At 41.8% G+C, this 17,196-nt stretch overlaps 1 protein-coding gene across 2 annotated transcripts in view; it reads left to right on the top strand.

Moving 5' to 3' along the window:
* The window catches only part of dock5 (dedicator of cytokinesis 5), a 56,859-nt gene that overhangs the window by 33,117 nt on the left and 6,546 nt on the right, over positions 1–17,196 (top strand). For both annotated transcript variants that reach the window (XM_061673058.1, XM_061673057.1), the window contains exons 15-43: positions 1,790–1,888; positions 2,095–2,167; positions 2,262–2,365; positions 2,567–2,747; positions 4,531–4,628; positions 4,743–4,832; positions 4,934–5,034; positions 5,148–5,282; positions 5,360–5,471; positions 5,734–5,804; positions 5,971–6,077; positions 6,243–6,379; positions 9,874–9,969; positions 10,162–10,260; positions 10,530–10,700; positions 10,796–10,896; positions 12,177–12,235; positions 12,478–12,632; positions 12,923–13,008; positions 13,244–13,400; positions 13,493–13,533; positions 13,607–13,697; positions 13,786–13,905; positions 14,146–14,235; positions 15,439–15,543; positions 15,919–16,060; positions 16,701–16,782; positions 16,865–16,949; positions 17,081–17,167. In XM_061673058.1, coding sequence (XP_061529042.1) covers positions 1,790–1,888; positions 2,095–2,167; positions 2,262–2,365; positions 2,567–2,747; positions 4,531–4,628; positions 4,743–4,832; positions 4,934–5,034; positions 5,148–5,282; positions 5,360–5,471; positions 5,734–5,804; positions 5,971–6,077; positions 6,243–6,379; positions 9,874–9,969; positions 10,162–10,260; positions 10,530–10,700; positions 10,796–10,896; positions 12,177–12,235; positions 12,478–12,632; positions 12,923–13,008; positions 13,244–13,400; positions 13,493–13,533; positions 13,607–13,697; positions 13,786–13,905; positions 14,146–14,235; positions 15,439–15,543; positions 15,919–16,060; positions 16,701–16,782; positions 16,865–16,949; positions 17,081–17,167 — 3,075 coding nt within the window. The remainder of the gene's footprint in view (positions 1–1,789; positions 1,889–2,094; positions 2,168–2,261; positions 2,366–2,566; positions 2,748–4,530; positions 4,629–4,742; positions 4,833–4,933; positions 5,035–5,147; positions 5,283–5,359; positions 5,472–5,733; positions 5,805–5,970; positions 6,078–6,242; positions 6,380–9,873; positions 9,970–10,161; positions 10,261–10,529; positions 10,701–10,795; positions 10,897–12,176; positions 12,236–12,477; positions 12,633–12,922; positions 13,009–13,243; positions 13,401–13,492; positions 13,534–13,606; positions 13,698–13,785; positions 13,906–14,145; positions 14,236–15,438; positions 15,544–15,918; positions 16,061–16,700; positions 16,783–16,864; positions 16,950–17,080; positions 17,168–17,196) is intronic.

Here is a 17,196-nt window from a genome sequence, read left to right as displayed (position 1 = left end):
AATCATGTGGTGGGCCTGATCTGGCCACCGGGCCACCAGTTTGACACCTCTGATCTAGATCGCTCCAACTACTGTGTTGATCGATCAATCAATAGATAGATGCAGTGTATATAACATTTAGACAACATTTAAACAACTGCTGCATGTAATTAGTATCTGACTTATGAAGAGTGAGTGATTTAACTGCCCAATCAGTGGTGTTTTGATTTATTGATGTTGTACCAGTTGTTTGAAATGTTTGCCCCTTCCTGATTTCTCATTTTTTTTGCATGTTCGTCACACTTAAATGTTTTCCACCGTCAAACAAATTTAAATATTAGTCAAAGACAACACAAGTAAACACAAAATGCAGTTTTTAAATGAAGGTGTTTATTATTGAGAACAAATTACAAACCCACATGGCCCTGTATGGAAAGGTGAAAAAGACCAAAAGATCCTCAAAAGTTAGACATCATGCCGAGATCTAAAGAAATTCAGGAACAAATGAGAAAGAAAGCAATTGAGATCTATCAGTGTGGAAAAGGTTATGAAGCCATTTCGAAAGCTTTGGGACTCCAGCGAACCAAAGTGAGAGTCATTATCCACAAATGGCGAAAACATGGTGAACCTTCCCAGGAGGAGCTTGCTGACCAAAATTACCCCAAGAGCCCAGCGACGACTCATCCAAGAGGTCACAAAAGACCCAACAACAACATCCAAAGAACTGCAGGCCACACTTGCCTCAGTTAAGGTAAATGTTCATGAAGCCACCATTAGAAAGAGACTGAGCAAAAATGACCTACATGGCAGAGTTCCAAGACCAAAAAGAACATAAAGGCTCGTTTCAATTTTCAAAGACATCTTGATGATCCCCAAGCACTTTGGGAAAATACTCTGTGGTCTGATGAGACAAAAGTTGAACTTTTTGGAAAGTGTTTGTCCCATTACATCTGGTGTAAAAGCAACACTGCATTTCAGAAAAAGAACATCATACCAATAGTAAAATATGGTGGTGGTAGTGTGATGGGATTAGGGTGTTTTGGACCCGGAAGACCTACTGTGATAAATGGAACCATGAATTCTGCTCTCTACCAAGACATCCTGAAGGAGAATGTCCGACCATCTCTTGGTGACCTCAAGCTGGAAGGAACTTGGGTTCTGCAGCAGCCCATTGATCCAGAACACACCTGCAAATCCATCTCTCACTGGCTTAAGAAAAACAAAATGAGGATTTTGGAGTGGCCTAGTCAAAGTCTCAATGCAGTTGCTGTGGCAGGACCTTAAAAAGGCAGTTCATGCTTGAAAACCCTCCAATGTGGCTAAATTACAACAATTCGGCAGAGAAGTGAGCCAAAATTCCTCTTCAGCGCTGTAAGAGACTCATCGCAAGTTATCGCAAACACCTGATTGCAATTGTTGCTGCTAAGGGTGGCCCAACCAGTTATTAGGTTTACGGGGCAATCACTTTTTCACACAAGTTAAAAATAAAAAACGTCATTTAAAAAAACTGCATTTTGTGTTTAATTGTGTTGTTTTTGACTAGAAATACTTAAATGTGTTTGATGATGGAAAACATTTATGGGTGACAAATATGCAAAAAACAAAGAAATCAAGAAGGGGGCAAATACTTTTTCACACCACTGTACATGTACTGTAGACAGGCCAAAGCAGAAAGGTGTGTCATAAATTTGAGCACAAACCACTGTGCAATCTGTGTAATAAAAACGCTGGAGAAGCTTTCATCTGGACGCATATGAAGTCGTTATTCCTGCCACATGGCTTAATATTAATTACAATTTTCATTTTATAGAAGGCAATATTTCCTGGGGCTGGTTACGATGGTATCACAGAGTACAAGTCTGTCATTTACTACCAGGTGAAGCAACCCTGTTGGAATGAAACAGTGAAGGTAAGCTTATGTCATGGAACCATGTGCACCATTGAGCATGACACCCCATGGTTCAAATTTGTTCGGAAAATTGACTTAAGATAGCTCAGTGTTATGAACTAATCTTAAAGGAAAGACAGCGAGCTACAATGTGCTGATGAAGTAAGTCTGCATAATCATGTATTTTGCAGCTGTAATTCCTCAATTTTTTACCTCCTCTCTACAAGGTGACAATTCCCATTGAAGACGTGTGCCGCTGTCACCTGAGGGTGATGTTTCGACATAGATCCTCCCAGGACTGTGAGTCAATGTGACTTACTGTGACTTATTTATATGACAAGTACCCTCATTTAATTATAACAGAGCTCAGCTTCTGCTCCTCTGTATCCTTCAGCTAGGGACAAATCTGAAAAACCCTTTGGTATGGCTTTTGTCCGCCTAATGAGAGGAGATGGGACAACACTCAGGGATGGAAGGCACGAGCCTATCGTCTATAAGGTAGTCTACAAGGCTTGTACTTTCATTAAAAAAATAAATAATCGCAGACTATAACACTTATCCGACAGCTCAAAAAAATCCATAGTCTGTGCGCAACTGACAGTGTAGATTAATTATGAAACTCTCTTTAGTAAGTATGTAATTAAATATCCATTGATTTGTTTCCCTCAAGACTCATTCCCTATTTTATGAATTTCTTAGGTTGACATGAAAAGGGCAGATGATACAAAGGTTTATCTGGCCTTGCCAGGGACCTGGGCTGAAGTGCGGGAGAAGGAGAAACAAACAGGAAAGCAGTTCCACCATTCAGGAGTGATCCTTGTCACTAAGGACAGCTTCCAGATTTCCACACTTACCTGCTCCACTAAACTTACTCAGAACGGTATTTCAAAGCGCTTTTTTTGTTTCCTAATCTGTTTCGCAATCTGTCTGGCTAAAAATTTAAATGTCTCTTGTTCATAAGTACACCAATTCCAATGAAGTTGGGACGGAATACAGTGATTTGCAAATCATGTTCAACCTAGATTTAATTGAATACAGTACAAAGACAAGATATTTAATGTTCAAATTGATAAACTTTATTGTTTTTAGCAAATCATCAATAACTTAGAATTTTATGGCTGCAACACTTTCCAAAAAAGCTGGGACAGGTGGCAAAAAAGACTGAGAAAGTTGAGGAATGCTCATCAAACACCTGTTTGGAACATCCCACAGGTGAACAGGTTAATTGGGAACAGGTGGGTTCCATGATTGGGTATAAAAGGAGCTTCCCTGAATTCCTCAGTCATTCACAAGCAAAGATGGGGCGAGGTTCACCTCTTTGTGAACAAGTGAGTGAGAAAATATTTGAACAGTTTAAGGACAATGTTCTTCAACGTACAATTGCAAGGAATTCAGGGATTCCATCATCTCCAGTCCATAATATCATCAAAAGGTTCAGAGAAAATCTGGTGAAATCACTGCATGTAAGCGGCAAGGTCGAAAACCAACATTGAATGCCCGTTACCTTCGATCTCTCAGGCGGCACTGCATCAACAACCGACATCTATGTGGAAAGGATATCACAACATGGGCTCACTTCAGAAAACCAATGTCAGTAAATACAGTTTGGCGCTACATCCGTAAGTGCAACTTGAAACTCTACTATGCAAAGCAAAACCCATTTATCAACAACACCCAGAAACACCGCCGGCTTCTCTTGGCCCGAGCTCATCTAAGATGGACTGATGAAAAGTGGAAAAGTTTTCTGTGGTCCAACGAGTCCACATTTCAAATTGTTTTTGGAAATTGTGGCCGTCGTGTCCTCCGGGCCAAAGAGGAAAAGAACCATCCGGACTGTTATGGACACAAAGTTCAAAAGCCAGCATTTGTGATGGTATGGGGCTGTGTTAGTGCCAATGGCATGGGTAACTTACACATCTGTGAAGGCACCATTCATGCTGAAAGGTACGTACAGGTTTTGGAGAAACATATGCTGCCATCCAAGCAACATCTTTTTCACGGACACCCCTGCTTATTTCAGCAAGACAATGCCAAACCACATTCTGCACGTGTTACAACAGTGTGGCTTTGTAGTAAAAAAGTGCGGCGACTAGACTGGCCTGCCTGCAGTCCAGACCTGTCTCCCATTGAAAATGTGTGGCACATTATGAAATACGACAACGGAGACCCCGGACTGTTGAACAGCTGAAGCTGTACATCGAGCAAGAATGGGAAAGAATTCCACCTACAAAGCTTCAACAATTTGTGTCCTCAGTTCCCAAACGTTTATTGATTGTTGTTAAAAGAAAAGGTGATGTAACACAGCGGTAAACGTGACCCTGTCCCAGCTTTTTTGGAACGTGTTGCAGCCTTTCTTAGTGTATTCAATTAAATATAGGTTGAACATGATTTGCAAATCATTGTATTCTGTTTTTATTTATGTTTAACACAACGCCCCAACTTCATTGGAATTGAGGTTGTAATTTTTTTTAGATGAAACAAGTTTTACATTGGATAGCTGCTGCACAACACAGCCCACATCACCTCCGCTGCTACATTGTTTGAATTTAATTGAGCTGTTCTCTTGTTACTTATATTCTGTTGACAGTCTTGTTTATTGAAGCCGATCTAGTTGTCTTGATGTAATTGAAATTTCGAGTTCATTTATGTTCACAAATCTTTAGTTGATCTCCTCGGCCTGTTGAACTGGAGGTCTAACCCAGACGATCTTGACCAGATCCTGCAGAGGCTGATGGAGGTCGAAGGAGGGGAGATAGTCAAAGTAGATGCTCTACGCTGCTAATGTCACACTAAATATTTAATATGATGCTATATATTATAGACAGTTTAGATTTTTTAATGACATTTTTATAATAAGCTTTGGTTTTATTCACAGTTTCTCCAGGACACTCTGGATGCTCTGTTCAACATCATGATGGAGACCTCAGAAAAGGACACCTATGACACACTGGTGTTCAACGCCTTGGTTAGTTTTTGATTGACACCTGTTACCTTTTGGCAAGACTGCACTTCATCACACAATAAATGTACTTTTTCTTCAGCTCCTTACTCCTTCATTTTCTGTAGGTTTTCATTATCACGCTGATTGGTGACATTAAATTTCAGCACTTTAACCCAGTCCTTGAAACCTACATTAACAAGCACTTCAGTGCCACTTTGGCCTACATGTGAGTCATCTTAAATTGCTCGCAACACAACACCTTGATTTGTGTGATTCTCCTCCTACCTTATAGTGTAATTAACAGAAGACCTAAGGTCAAACTTTTTTTTGCATTTTCAGGAAGCTTACCAGGGTTCTCAACCACTATGTAGGCCATGCAGAAGAGCCTTTTCTGACTGAGAAGCTCTATGTGGCACTCAAGGCTCTCAAATATTTGTTCAGGTTTATTGTCCAGTCACGGATACTTTACCTAAGGTATCTAAGAGGTGCTCATACTCCCACTCATACGGTTCTTTTGGACGAATAGCTTGTAATGTTATCTACCTTGACAGATTCTATGGAAACAGTGAAGATGGGGATGCTTTCTTCAACTCGATTCGTTCTCTATTCCTGTCATTCAACACTCTCATGGACAGACCACTTGATGAGGGAGTGAAAATAAAGGTTTGAGTTGTGTGGTTATGTTACTTCATTGATTACTTGCCAAACACTGTGGCCTGTAAGTGACTGTAGCTATCCATTACTGTATAACTAGTCAAATTTTGGAATAGTTAAGCAAATCAATGATCTGTAAAATACTTGTAGGCTACCTGCCGGCATTGTCAGCCAGGTAAAGAGATGCTCTGCTATGACGTTTGTATAGACTATACCAAGCAAATCCATTACTATGCAAACCCATTATTATGCCTACACTTTGTATTTTCAGGGGGCGATATTGAAATACCTCCCCAGCATCATTAATGACATCCAGTCTGTGTTTGATCCTGTGGAGTTAAGGTAATTCTCAAGTGGGCCTGCACAGCTAGGAATGATATTTCATTGTGAATTATTTCTGAGATTTTTCTCTCAATCCTGCTGCTGTAATGTCAAGAACAAATCATGTGAGCTGCTTGTTTTTTAGATAATTACAACATAGGAATTGAAATGCATTCTCATTTTACAGCATTCTGCTTACAAAGTTTATTGAGAGCATTCCTGACTCTCAGCTTGTGCGTCAGAAGCTGGGCTGCATGTGCAAAATGGTGGAGAGTGACCTTTTCATGCAGCCAGGTAGGTGTTTTGAAGCCTGAAGCCACATAATGAAATTTCACACAAGATACAATGAAAACAGAAACCACTGCCTCACACTCATATAGAGCTTTGTCACAGCCCCTACAGGGACTAGAAAATCAGCATGTTATCCCGTGACCACATTTCTCTGCTTTGTTTCCACAGATTGTCGAGATGTGCTTCTGCCTCTTGTCAATGACCAGCTGAGTGGGCAGCTGGATGATCACTCCAGTAAACCTGACTATGAGGCCTGTGTCCAACTGCTTAGCACGATGTTGGACATTCTGGATCGCAAGGATGTGGTAAGTAGTCAAACTAACAGATCTAAATGGCTGGCACCTCAGGATACAATTACAGAAGCATCTTGTCAAAAGAAGATTACAGGCACACATGGCCTGAGTTTATAGATATACAGATAGAAGACACATTAAAAGAAAAGTCTAAATAGTCAAAATGGTGCAGATTTGGTGCATAAATGAGTGGATATGCTGCTCAAACACACAAGTCCATGTGAATGCAGAGAGACAAGCATTTATACTAATGCTCTTGTGCGTTTGAAAAAAAATTTTCCTATTGAAGGAATACTGACAGAGAAGCATTTACACACTCATAACAAATGTATGTCGATGTGGTTGTTGTTATTATTTTGTTCCATCCTATGGTCTTTCCACCTGAGGCTGAGCGCTAGGGGGTCAGTTGCAAGGTGAGATGGGTGGTGGCCTCGACAGTCCAATCCCTGGCTATAGAAGCTGGGTCTCGGGATGTGGAACGTCACTTCTCAGGCAGGGGACAAGCTGGAGCTGAACTTATTGCCCCCCCAGCTTGGCGCCTGTACGTTGGGGTTCACATCGGTGGCTGAAAGCGTAGCACCCACTGCCTTCAGGTTGGGGAAGGGTTTTTTTGACTGTTGTTTGTGCCGGTGCATCAAACAGCAGCTCAGAGTACCCAAGCTTTTAGAAGTCATTGGAGGGGGTGCTGGAGAGCGCTCCCGCTGGTGACTTCCTTGTTCTGCTTGGGAACTTTAGGAGTTTTAATGTTCATGTGGGCAATGCCAGTCATGCCCTGATTGGGAGGAATTACCCCCGCCCCCAAACTGAACCTGAACGGTGCTTTGTCATTGGACTTCTGAACACTATGTTCAAGAAAGGGTTTTCATATGTGCAAGATACTGTACGCCACAGATCAATGATGGACCTTGCAGCCCCAAGTCTTGGACACTCGGGTCAAAAATAGGGGCACAGCTGTGTTACTGATCACCACCTGGTGGTGTGTTGGAGCTGCAATGGTGGGAGAGGAAGTCACACCTGCCAGACTCAAAACATAAAGTGAGGGTCTGTTGTGAATGTTTGCCGGCGTCCCCTGTCAGAAGTTTTGACTCCCACCTCTGGCAGAATTTTGACCACGTCCCGTCCCAACAGAGTGGGCAATGTTTCCCTACCGCCGTTGTCGTTATATATTTTGTCACTAATTCTGTTCATAACCTCTCTGGTCAAAATTTCAAGGCACAGCTGAGACTTTGGGGGATCTGGTTTGGTGACCTCATTGCTTTTTTCAGATGATCTGCGCCTGTTGGGTTCATCAAGCCGGGATCTCCAACTCTCACTGCAACAGTTCCCAGTCCGCAGTTATGCAGACTCTGCATCGGTCTGTGTGATGAAGGAGTGTAGCTCAAAGGCGCAACGTTCTGGATTCACCGGTATATCCAACTTCCCACCTTGACCTATAGTCACAAGCTGTGTATAGATTAGGTCAGGGAAGAGTGTACTGGCTGGAATGTTGGGCGGGGGCGGGGGGGTTCTGTGGTCGGTGCTGTGGGGCTGGGTGGGGCGGCCCTCTTCGCCTGTGGTTGTCCTGCCTGATGGGCCGGACCTGCATGAACCATGCCTTTTAATCACTCACCTAGCGCACCACTCACTGTAAATATTTTTCTCACAAGTCACATTTAGGCACACATACATATCCAAGGGTTCCTGGGGGACTGGTATGGGTGCGGGTGTCGAACCGGGTTTCAGCACGTCAGTGCTGTTTCCCGGTCCGGGCGCCCTGCCTGCCCCCCTGGATTTTAATGCATCACACACACACTCATCCCCACGTGTCTTTTAATGCACCACATACACCCATCTCTGGGGGACGGTGGGTCTTGGGTAGGGCGGATTTGGCTGTTAGGCAGCAGTGGCTGGGAGCCCTGCCCCCACCGGCTCACTGGCCTCTCCAGATTTTAATGCACCACACCACTCAGGGGAGCACTGATACACAGGGTAGGGCCAATGACTGCCAGTCGGGGACCTGGCAGTCATAGTAACAATGGGGGAGGTGGGTTCTCACTAGCTTCATGGCGGTGCTCCTGAGGCCGGGGCCCCCGGGCTGAATGACTGCTTGGCGTTGGGGCTCCCCTGTCATGATCCCTGGGTTCCCCCCCTCTTATTGTTCCCTTGTCGGGCGCCCCTATCCGTCCTCCTTTCCAACATACAAGGGACACCGTCCCACCCTCGGCCTGGGTGTGGACTGGCTGCATTGTGGGGTGGGGGTTGGCTGGGGGGGTGGCATTGGGTCCCTGCGGCCTCCTCCGGGTGGCTGGTTGCCGTAGCGCCTCGGTGGGGCCGGCGGACTGCCCTCGGTGTGGGATGTGTCCCGTCCGCCGGGCTGCTCTTGGGTGGACTCCTGGGCCCGATCCCGCCTCTCGATTGATTGGGTGGAGTCCGCAGCCACAGCAGTGCAGGCACAGCACTTACAGGACACCTCTGTCAGTCATTGTGCATGCGAAACTGTGTCAATTCACTTGCATGTGTCCGCAGGCACATGCCCCTGGGACTTTTTCGCTGGGTGTGGGGCGACAAATAACTCATATGCGAATTGCTTGGGTATCCCCTCACTCACACTCTTGTCCAATAGACTTATTATAAGAATAAATAATGAAATAATTATAATTATAATTTATATAGTCACTCCCAACACACTTCAGTTGTACAGCCGTGTTCACGACCCTTGTCCTGCATGCTTCTTCTCCTGTCCTTGTCTTGTCCTTCCCTCACAGGGTGTAGCACTACTGCACCATACAACATTCATATCTAATGTTTAATTGTTCTAGATATATAAGGATTTACTTGTCTCATCTTGTTTACAATTAGTGCTTTGTCTTTTGTCTTCTTTTCTCACTCCCCTCTAGAAACTGTGTTCTGTTCGGCTGATCGACTCTGATTCTCAATAAATATCAATTATAATACTAAGAAACCACAGCGGCAGCTTAAAAACTCCACTGTGACACAGTAAAACTGTTCCGGCATAAAAGGGATTAAAATATTCCATTCTGCTTGACCTAACAGCTGAACAGGACAAAAAAATAAAAAATAAAACACAAAGGTCAGGGAAGAGGGAATTAGCTTCCCCCTCAGACTGAACATGCATAAATGGAAGAAGATGGATGAATGGATGGATTATTTTGCTCATTCTTCCTACAACAAAACATGCAGGTTTTTCTCTCTATTTCCCCTTAAAATGTCTGAGGGAATTTGAATTTCTAGTTTGGGTTGAGTTATAGTAAAAGTTCAATGTTTGATCATGATCATCCCCTTCTAACCAGCCAGTTTCCCTGTTTGTTTTGCATGGAGTGTTTCTTTTGTCGTATCTGCTCTTTTCCCTTCACATTTTCGCTTGGAGTAGGTTAAACTTTTTGCGTTCATTATACATAATTTGAGTTATTATGTATCGCACATTACACAATTTGAGTAGTTTACCACAGTACTTTTCACGAAATGAATACCTCTGTAATATTGTACATGTGATTGCATTTGTGTAGGGTCCGACCAGAGGACACGTTCAGCTGATCATGGAACGCCTGCTTCGCAGGGTTAATCGCACTGTCATAGCCATGGACAGATCTTCCCCCCTCATTGTAAGTGTGATGTCACTGCCAGAATAGAGTATGTCCTCGGGAAGTGTCGCCATTAATGACGCTGAATTATGTCTTTATCAAGGGGCAAAATAAACAAAAAGACAAACAACAGGTGCTCTGAATGTTCTATTGTGTGAGCTAGGGAATTACTGAAAATGAATGTAATGTAAGAAATAACCTTCTCTGTGACAGGGCCACTATTTGTCCTGCATGACAGCTGTCCTGAAGCAGATGGATGACATGCATTATGCCCACTATATCGGCACCTTTAAGACGAGACAGGATATCATTGTAAGTGTTCTGGTGCTGCCCTTGTTAGCTGCTGTACGCCTCACCCTGAGACAATTAATCAATAATGGACATTAAACCGCCCATGCCACTTTCTACTCTATGGAGAATATTGATTGTGAACATATCATTCATTGGATGGGAATGTCACGATGATGTCGGTGGGCCATTATTGGTCAGAACATGATGAGAGCCTGACATGCAGCAATGCTGCCTTTTGGATTTAACTCGTCTCCAACTGGCGTTTACTATGAAGCTTCTCCTATCATCAGGACTTCCTCATGGAGACGTTCATCATGTTCAAGGACCTCATGGGGAAGGTCTTTCCTGCGGATTGGATGATTATGAACCTGGTGCAGATGCAAGTATTCCTGAGGGCCATCAACCAGTATTCTGATGTCCTCAACATGTATTTCTTAGACCAAGCACATTTTGAACTCCAGGTCAGCTTCGTTTTTTCTTTCTTTCTGTTTTAACAGAAACTCATTATTTGTCACATTATATGGATTAGTATTTTAAACCTATGCACCCTTCACAGCTGTGGAATAGCTACTTTCATTTGACCGTGGCATTCCTCACCCATAAGACACTGCAACTTGAATCCTTCTCTCAAGAGAAACGCAACAAGATACTAAACAAGTGAGATTTTTTTATTCATGCAGTAAATTAATGTGTCCTATCCATGATGCATTGGATTTGCTCCTCCCGAAAGTTTTAATTACAGAATACACTCCACAGGTTTATTACATTATTATATATCGATGTAGCTGTACATACCTTGAAATAAAAGCTGGAATGTTGATTTGTTGTCTCATATTATTCTTTTGATGTCAAGCCTGTATTTTCAGTTTACAGTAAGCCTATAGCGAAAATAAAGGAAGTGGCCTCAGTGTTCTAATACTTTGGGAGTGGAGAGTATTTCTAACACTCATTGAGAATTTCATATTGGCCAAGAATAGTATTTTCTTCTAATTTTGACAGATGTCTGACACATTTTGTCAGTGGTTTGAAGAGTTGATAAATATCTGATTGACAAACTCAACCACTATGGAATCCCATTCCTGCCGGAAAAAAAAAAAAAAAAAATACTTTTTTTCTTTTATCAGATAGGAAGCCCATTTCCACCAGTTAAATAAATAAAATAACTATAAGCGGAGCGGTTTTTTTTCTTTTCTTTTTTTCTTTTTTTTAACGTAGTAAATTACAAAAAGAGAGAGAAAAAGCTGCCAAAGATCTTCCATGCTATGTGTAGTGCCAAAGCCACAAGTTGGAAGTTGGAGCTTTGCAAATTTTGCTGGTTTTATTGGAATCTATGTCATTATAAAAGAGTACTTTAGGATAGGATATTATCACATGTCAGCCTCATCATTTTACTACATTTTGTATTGAGTACACAATACCTTATAAAGTGCACTTTTAGATTCCCGTTGAGTGCAACAATTGTTTAAAACTTTGCTTGTTGCCTGTGGATGCGATTGCACACATGAATGGGCTTCCATAGTTATGACAGTGGCAAAAAATATAGGAAAAAAATGTCACTGGTGGGAAAAAAAAAAAAAAAAACACTGACGGGAACGGGCTCCACCTATAGTTCTTTTTAATTAATTAATTAATTTATTTTTTAACATGGAGGAAACGGGCTTCCCGTCCTGATAATGTTTTTTTTTTTTTTTTTTTACTGCCGGGAATGGGCCTCCATAAGGTAGAGCAACTACACACTTACATTTGGTTTTCATATATACAGACAGTATTAAAAATATAAAAGATGTATATAATACATATGTAATATGTAATATACAGTATGTATTAAAATGCATGGTCCAATCCAAAACATGTCCCATAGAAAACAAAGTAGTTTGGATTGGATTTCTAGCTTTAATGAGGAAAATATCTGCTAAACTAATTTACATTTGCTACAGATATGGCGATATGAGGAAGACAGTTGGCTTTAAGATCAGAGATATGTGGTACAATCTTGGTGAGTATTTATTACCATCTCATGTTTTTTCTCATTGATGTTTTTGAATTTGTTTATTTGGTGCCTGCCAGTTATGCAGGCAGAATAACAAGACAATGTTTTTTTTGTTCAGTTTTACTGTACTGTTTTGTTTGCGGTATTATTAGATTGCCCTATGTTTGTTGTGAGATGAAGCTACAGCTTATTGCCTTCTCATATCATAATCATATTCTTCTAAGTGGTACTCTTTTGTTGCCCTGCAGGCCCCCATAAAATGAAGTTCATCCCAGCCATGGTCGGACCTATTTTGGAGGTCACTTTGGTGCCTGAGTCTGAGCTGAGGAAGGCCACAATTCCCATCTTCTTCGATATGATGCAGTGTGAGCACAATTTCAGCCCCGGGCGCACATTTGAAACGGTATAATCTCCAATCTTATGTACAAAGTGTTTTCTTTTAATGCCATCAAAGTTATTTGATTTGTCTATTTGACTGTGTGTTTTAGAGCCCGCATCCACCATCCTTTTTTTTTTTTGTGCGTCTTTTTATTTTTTACATTTTTGTATTTTTTTTTATAACAAATACTGCAGAATATAGTTTAGCTTTTCACTAAGAAAGTAGAGGAAATAAAAATGACGCTATGGGTGCTCCCAGTGCGAGTGAACTACTAGTATTGTCTCATTTACTCATAATTGTCTGTTTCTTTTCAGTTTGAAAATGAACTGATAACAAAACTGGATCAAGAGGTTGAAGGAGGTAGAGGAGATGAGCAATACAAAGTCCTGCTGGAGAAAACGTAATTTTTGTAATTTATCCTAACAGACAAACGTGTCTTTGCTATCAGATTTTCCTCAGTCAGTGAGTAGACGCATATTTGACGACAGATTTTGTTTTATTAACATTTCTTAAGGAGCCAAAAGGTCAAAGCAATCTACAAGCATTTAAAAGTCTTCATTTTAGCCATGGCAAATTTGTCAGATAACGGGCAGCTTCTTACGGACTGTCTTGTGAAAGATTGTATGAACCTACAGGTTACTGGAGCACTGCAGACGCCACAGATACCTGTCACAGTCGGGTGAGGAGCTGGCGCTTCTGCTGAGCAGCCTGTTGGAGAATCTCCTGGCATACCGCACCATCACACATGATGAAAGTCCTGAACATCGCATGAGCTGCACTGTCAATGTGCTGGTACGGCCCACTCCTGTGTTCATCAAAAGGCTGACACATTTGTGCTTGTACTTAAGCAGTTATTTAATATGACACTTTTTTTTCTTCTCCAGAATTTCTACAAGGAAAAAAAGAGGGAGGACATTTATATCCGGTAAGTCAGCGAGGCACTGTTCACTTCTGCATTTTTGATTAAGTGCTCCTTACTGATGGGTTCTTATACCTAGGTACTTGTACAAACTGCGGGATTTACACCTGGACTGTGAAAATTACACAGAGGCCTCCTACACTCTGCTGCTACATGCGGAATTACTTGAGGTTTATAATACAGTATATTCAGATCTTATTTTTAACATGTTAAAATGTTGCTCTTATTTACGTATCCGAACTACTGAATTTGTACCAGTGGTCTGACAAAACCTGTGCACCTCATCTGATTCCTCGAGATGGGAAGCATGTGTGGACACAACAGGAGTTGAAAGAAAGACTTTTCCAGGAGATCATATGTTATTTGGACAAAGGAAAGGTGAGAATTGCCAGTTCTGCCACTATACTAATGTCACAAGTGAATTGTTTTTGCATAATGCATAAATTCCTTGAAGGAATGTTTGAAACTCAAGTTCCAATATTTCACATATAGGCTTCAGGTTTATTTGTTGTCAGCATTCAAATATTACACACTGCTGCTTCTCAACGGTTAGTGCTTGAAGTCCATTTTGCACCCCTATCTTTGTACCTCTGAACCGAGTGACGTACATCTTCCCAGATGTGGGAGAAGGCCATTGAACTTGGCAAGGAGCTGGCCCAGATGCACGAGAGTCACATGTTTGACTTCATGGAGCTCAGCCAGCTGCTGGTAAGAAGCTGCATGTGCATTACATTTCCGCCCTGAACAACAACAACAACAACAACAAAAACCTAAACACACAAGCAATCCCAAACTAGTAGTTTTCATTTATTTACCGTATTTTCATGACCATTGGGCGCACCGTATTAAAAGGCGCAGTCTCAGTTACGGGGTCTATTTCTGTATTTAACACATACATAAAGCGCACCGAATTATTGGGCGCAGGCATGGTAAAACATACGCTAGCTTAAAGCATACGGTAGCATGCATGCACGCTAAAACAATGTTTTTAAAAAGGCAGCGGGGCATGCTCATCCATAAAGCCATCAAAGTCCTCATCATCCTCGTTGCCGTGCGAAAGCTCGAACAACAGTGCAAGCAGACACGTTAGCCCCAGCATCCACAATCCATTCACAAATTCTGGCGTAACTCGCCCAGCGCTGCCTCCTAGTCTTAGTTAGCCATCTGTCGTCCATGGCTCCCACGTCGCTCACAACTTCACTTTGAACGCCCTGTTTACACGGATGTCCAACAGTTCGTCAAGTCTCCCGGAATGAGTTATTGCACTCAGTCGAATGTTGACTTGAGACGTTTCTCCCGGCTGTTCTTTGCTCATAAATCCATTGCTCGAGTTGGGCTTCCAACTCGGGCCATTTCGCCTTGTTTCCGTGGAAACTCAGCTTCGTCTTCTTGACTTGGCGAAGCTCGTTTTCCTGCTTCCTCCACTTGCGAACCTTGGATTCGTTGATTTTTGAATTCTCTCGCGGCTGCTCGATTCCCATGTTCCTCCGCGTAACTGATAGCTTGCAGTTTAAACTGTGCTTCGTAAGCGTGTCTCTTCGTAGGTGACATTTTTGGGGGTCCTTAGCCAAACCGATGTTGTTTTGCAAATGCACTGCAATGCATTCCCTGTACACTGTAAATGTGTCTGATGAATAATAGTGGAAATGTTTCAGGCTGCCAGAGGGGCTGAGGGCAATTACTTAAAAACACTCAAGGACCTGAAGCAGGGTGTGTGCATGTGTGAATGATCTATTTTGAAGAATCGAGTAAGATAATGTATCATGATTCGCAATTTAGTACAATTATGGTCCAGTAGTGTGTTGTATAACAGCAAAGAAATGTTATATTATATTATGAGCAATTTTTATTCTGTAAATACAAACAGACAGACAACATACAGTATCTACACATTTTTGTTTTCTCTTGCAGAAAAAACAAGCAGAGTTCTATGAAAAAATAATGCACGCCATGCGACCACAGCCAGAGTACTTTGCTGTTGGATATAACGGACTTGGATTCCCTTCTTTCCTCAGGGTAAGAAATGATTGCTTATTTCAATAAATAAAGAAACATACAACTTTACTTATTCAATGAATGTTTTTCTTTGAAACATTTTTAAAATAATGCTCTTATGTTAACAACTATTTGATGATTCAAGAGGAATGACACAATAACGTCAGTCTTTCCTAAGCTTTGCATGAGTGCACATCCAAAATACAATGTAAGCTTTTTTCCCCCGTCCATAAAGTCCATTTATATATTTTTCGATGGCCTTTGGTTGACTTGTCAAAAAAAAAAAAAAACCTAGCCCACTTTCATTAAACTCATAAAATTTTGGTGCAAATGCATTTACAAACGGAGATAATAGTTTGGCTTCGTCATGTTTTAAATACAACTTTTCTGTTCCAGAACAAGATGTTCATCTACAGAGGCAAAGAGTATGAGTGGCTTGAAGACTTCAGTTTAAAACTCCTCTCTCAGTTCCCAAACGCTGTCCGCATGACCAGCACAGCGCCCCCTGGAGACAACATCAGCAACTCTCCCGGACAGTGTATCCTTGAATTTGGGAAAACTATTGAGGTCACTTGGTGTGTTCAAAATGTCTGCCCACAATAATTCCTTGGCAGCTCTTTTTGAGAAACTGGGACAAACAGTATTCTTATTTTTCTATGAAACCTCGGGAAAACAAAAGCCAGCCCCCCATTTTATACATTCCCTATATTGGGCGACTGTGGATCAGTAGTAGAGCGGGTCGTCCAGTGACCGAAGGGTCTTTGGTTCGAATCCCGGCTACAAGTGTCCGCATGTCGAAGTGTCCTTGGGCAAGACACTGAACCGCAACCCCAGCTGGCCTGGCACCACCTTGCATGGCAGCAGTCGCCCATTGGTGTATGAATCCGTGTGTGCGGGTGGTTGAATATGAGGCTTTGTAAAGCGCTTTGGGCTCTGTGTAGATAAAGCACTATATAAGTGCAGTCCATTTACCATTTTACCATGTATTGTTTGTTAGTTCTTATAAATGAAACATTTTGTTATGGGTTTTAATGTGTGCCGGTGGGGACACTTGATCGGTTATATTATACTGTATTATCAATCAAACCACAAACTGTCTTTTTATTAAGAAACAAATTCTTTAAATTTACAATTTGACCGTTCTTCTACAGTACTACACGTCCTTAGCTGAGCTTTAGACATCCAGTGTTTTACTGTCAAGCCAGTGCTCATTGTGCCACACCGGTTTAAAGACAAGGGGGTTCCAGAGCAGATATTAAAGTGATTAACACTTCCTTTAAACACCATGGAAATTAGAATTCTAAGGTCTTGTCACCGAATCACCAACTCTCTAATCTTGCAGTTATTATCGAACCAATGAAGTGGACCAATTCCAGTATTCTAGGCCCTTCAGAAAAGGTGAAAAGGATCCAGACAATGAGTTTGCAGTGAGTGTCTTTTAATGTTCTTGATAGATTTAAGCTCGTATGCGAACTCACATGCCTATAATTGCTCCAAAATACTCGAATATAAACAACCTCGTTTGAACATAACTCACAATCCAAATGCTCCCCTGCAGACTATGTGGATTGAGAGAACCACGTACATTACTGCATATCGCTTCCCTGGTATTCTGAAATGGTTTGAAGTCAAATCAGTCTCTGTGGTAAGAAGCAGCCTCATTTTGTTTCCCAA

Source organism: Phycodurus eques, chromosome 3 (genome assembly GCF_024500275.1).
Source record: "Phycodurus eques isolate BA_2022a chromosome 3, UOR_Pequ_1.1, whole genome shotgun sequence".
NCBI classification, from domain to species: domain Eukaryota; kingdom Metazoa; phylum Chordata; class Actinopteri; order Syngnathiformes; family Syngnathidae; genus Phycodurus; species Phycodurus eques.
Note: the sequence above shows the minus strand (reverse complement) of the source record. Positions and strands in the feature narration are given on the sequence as shown.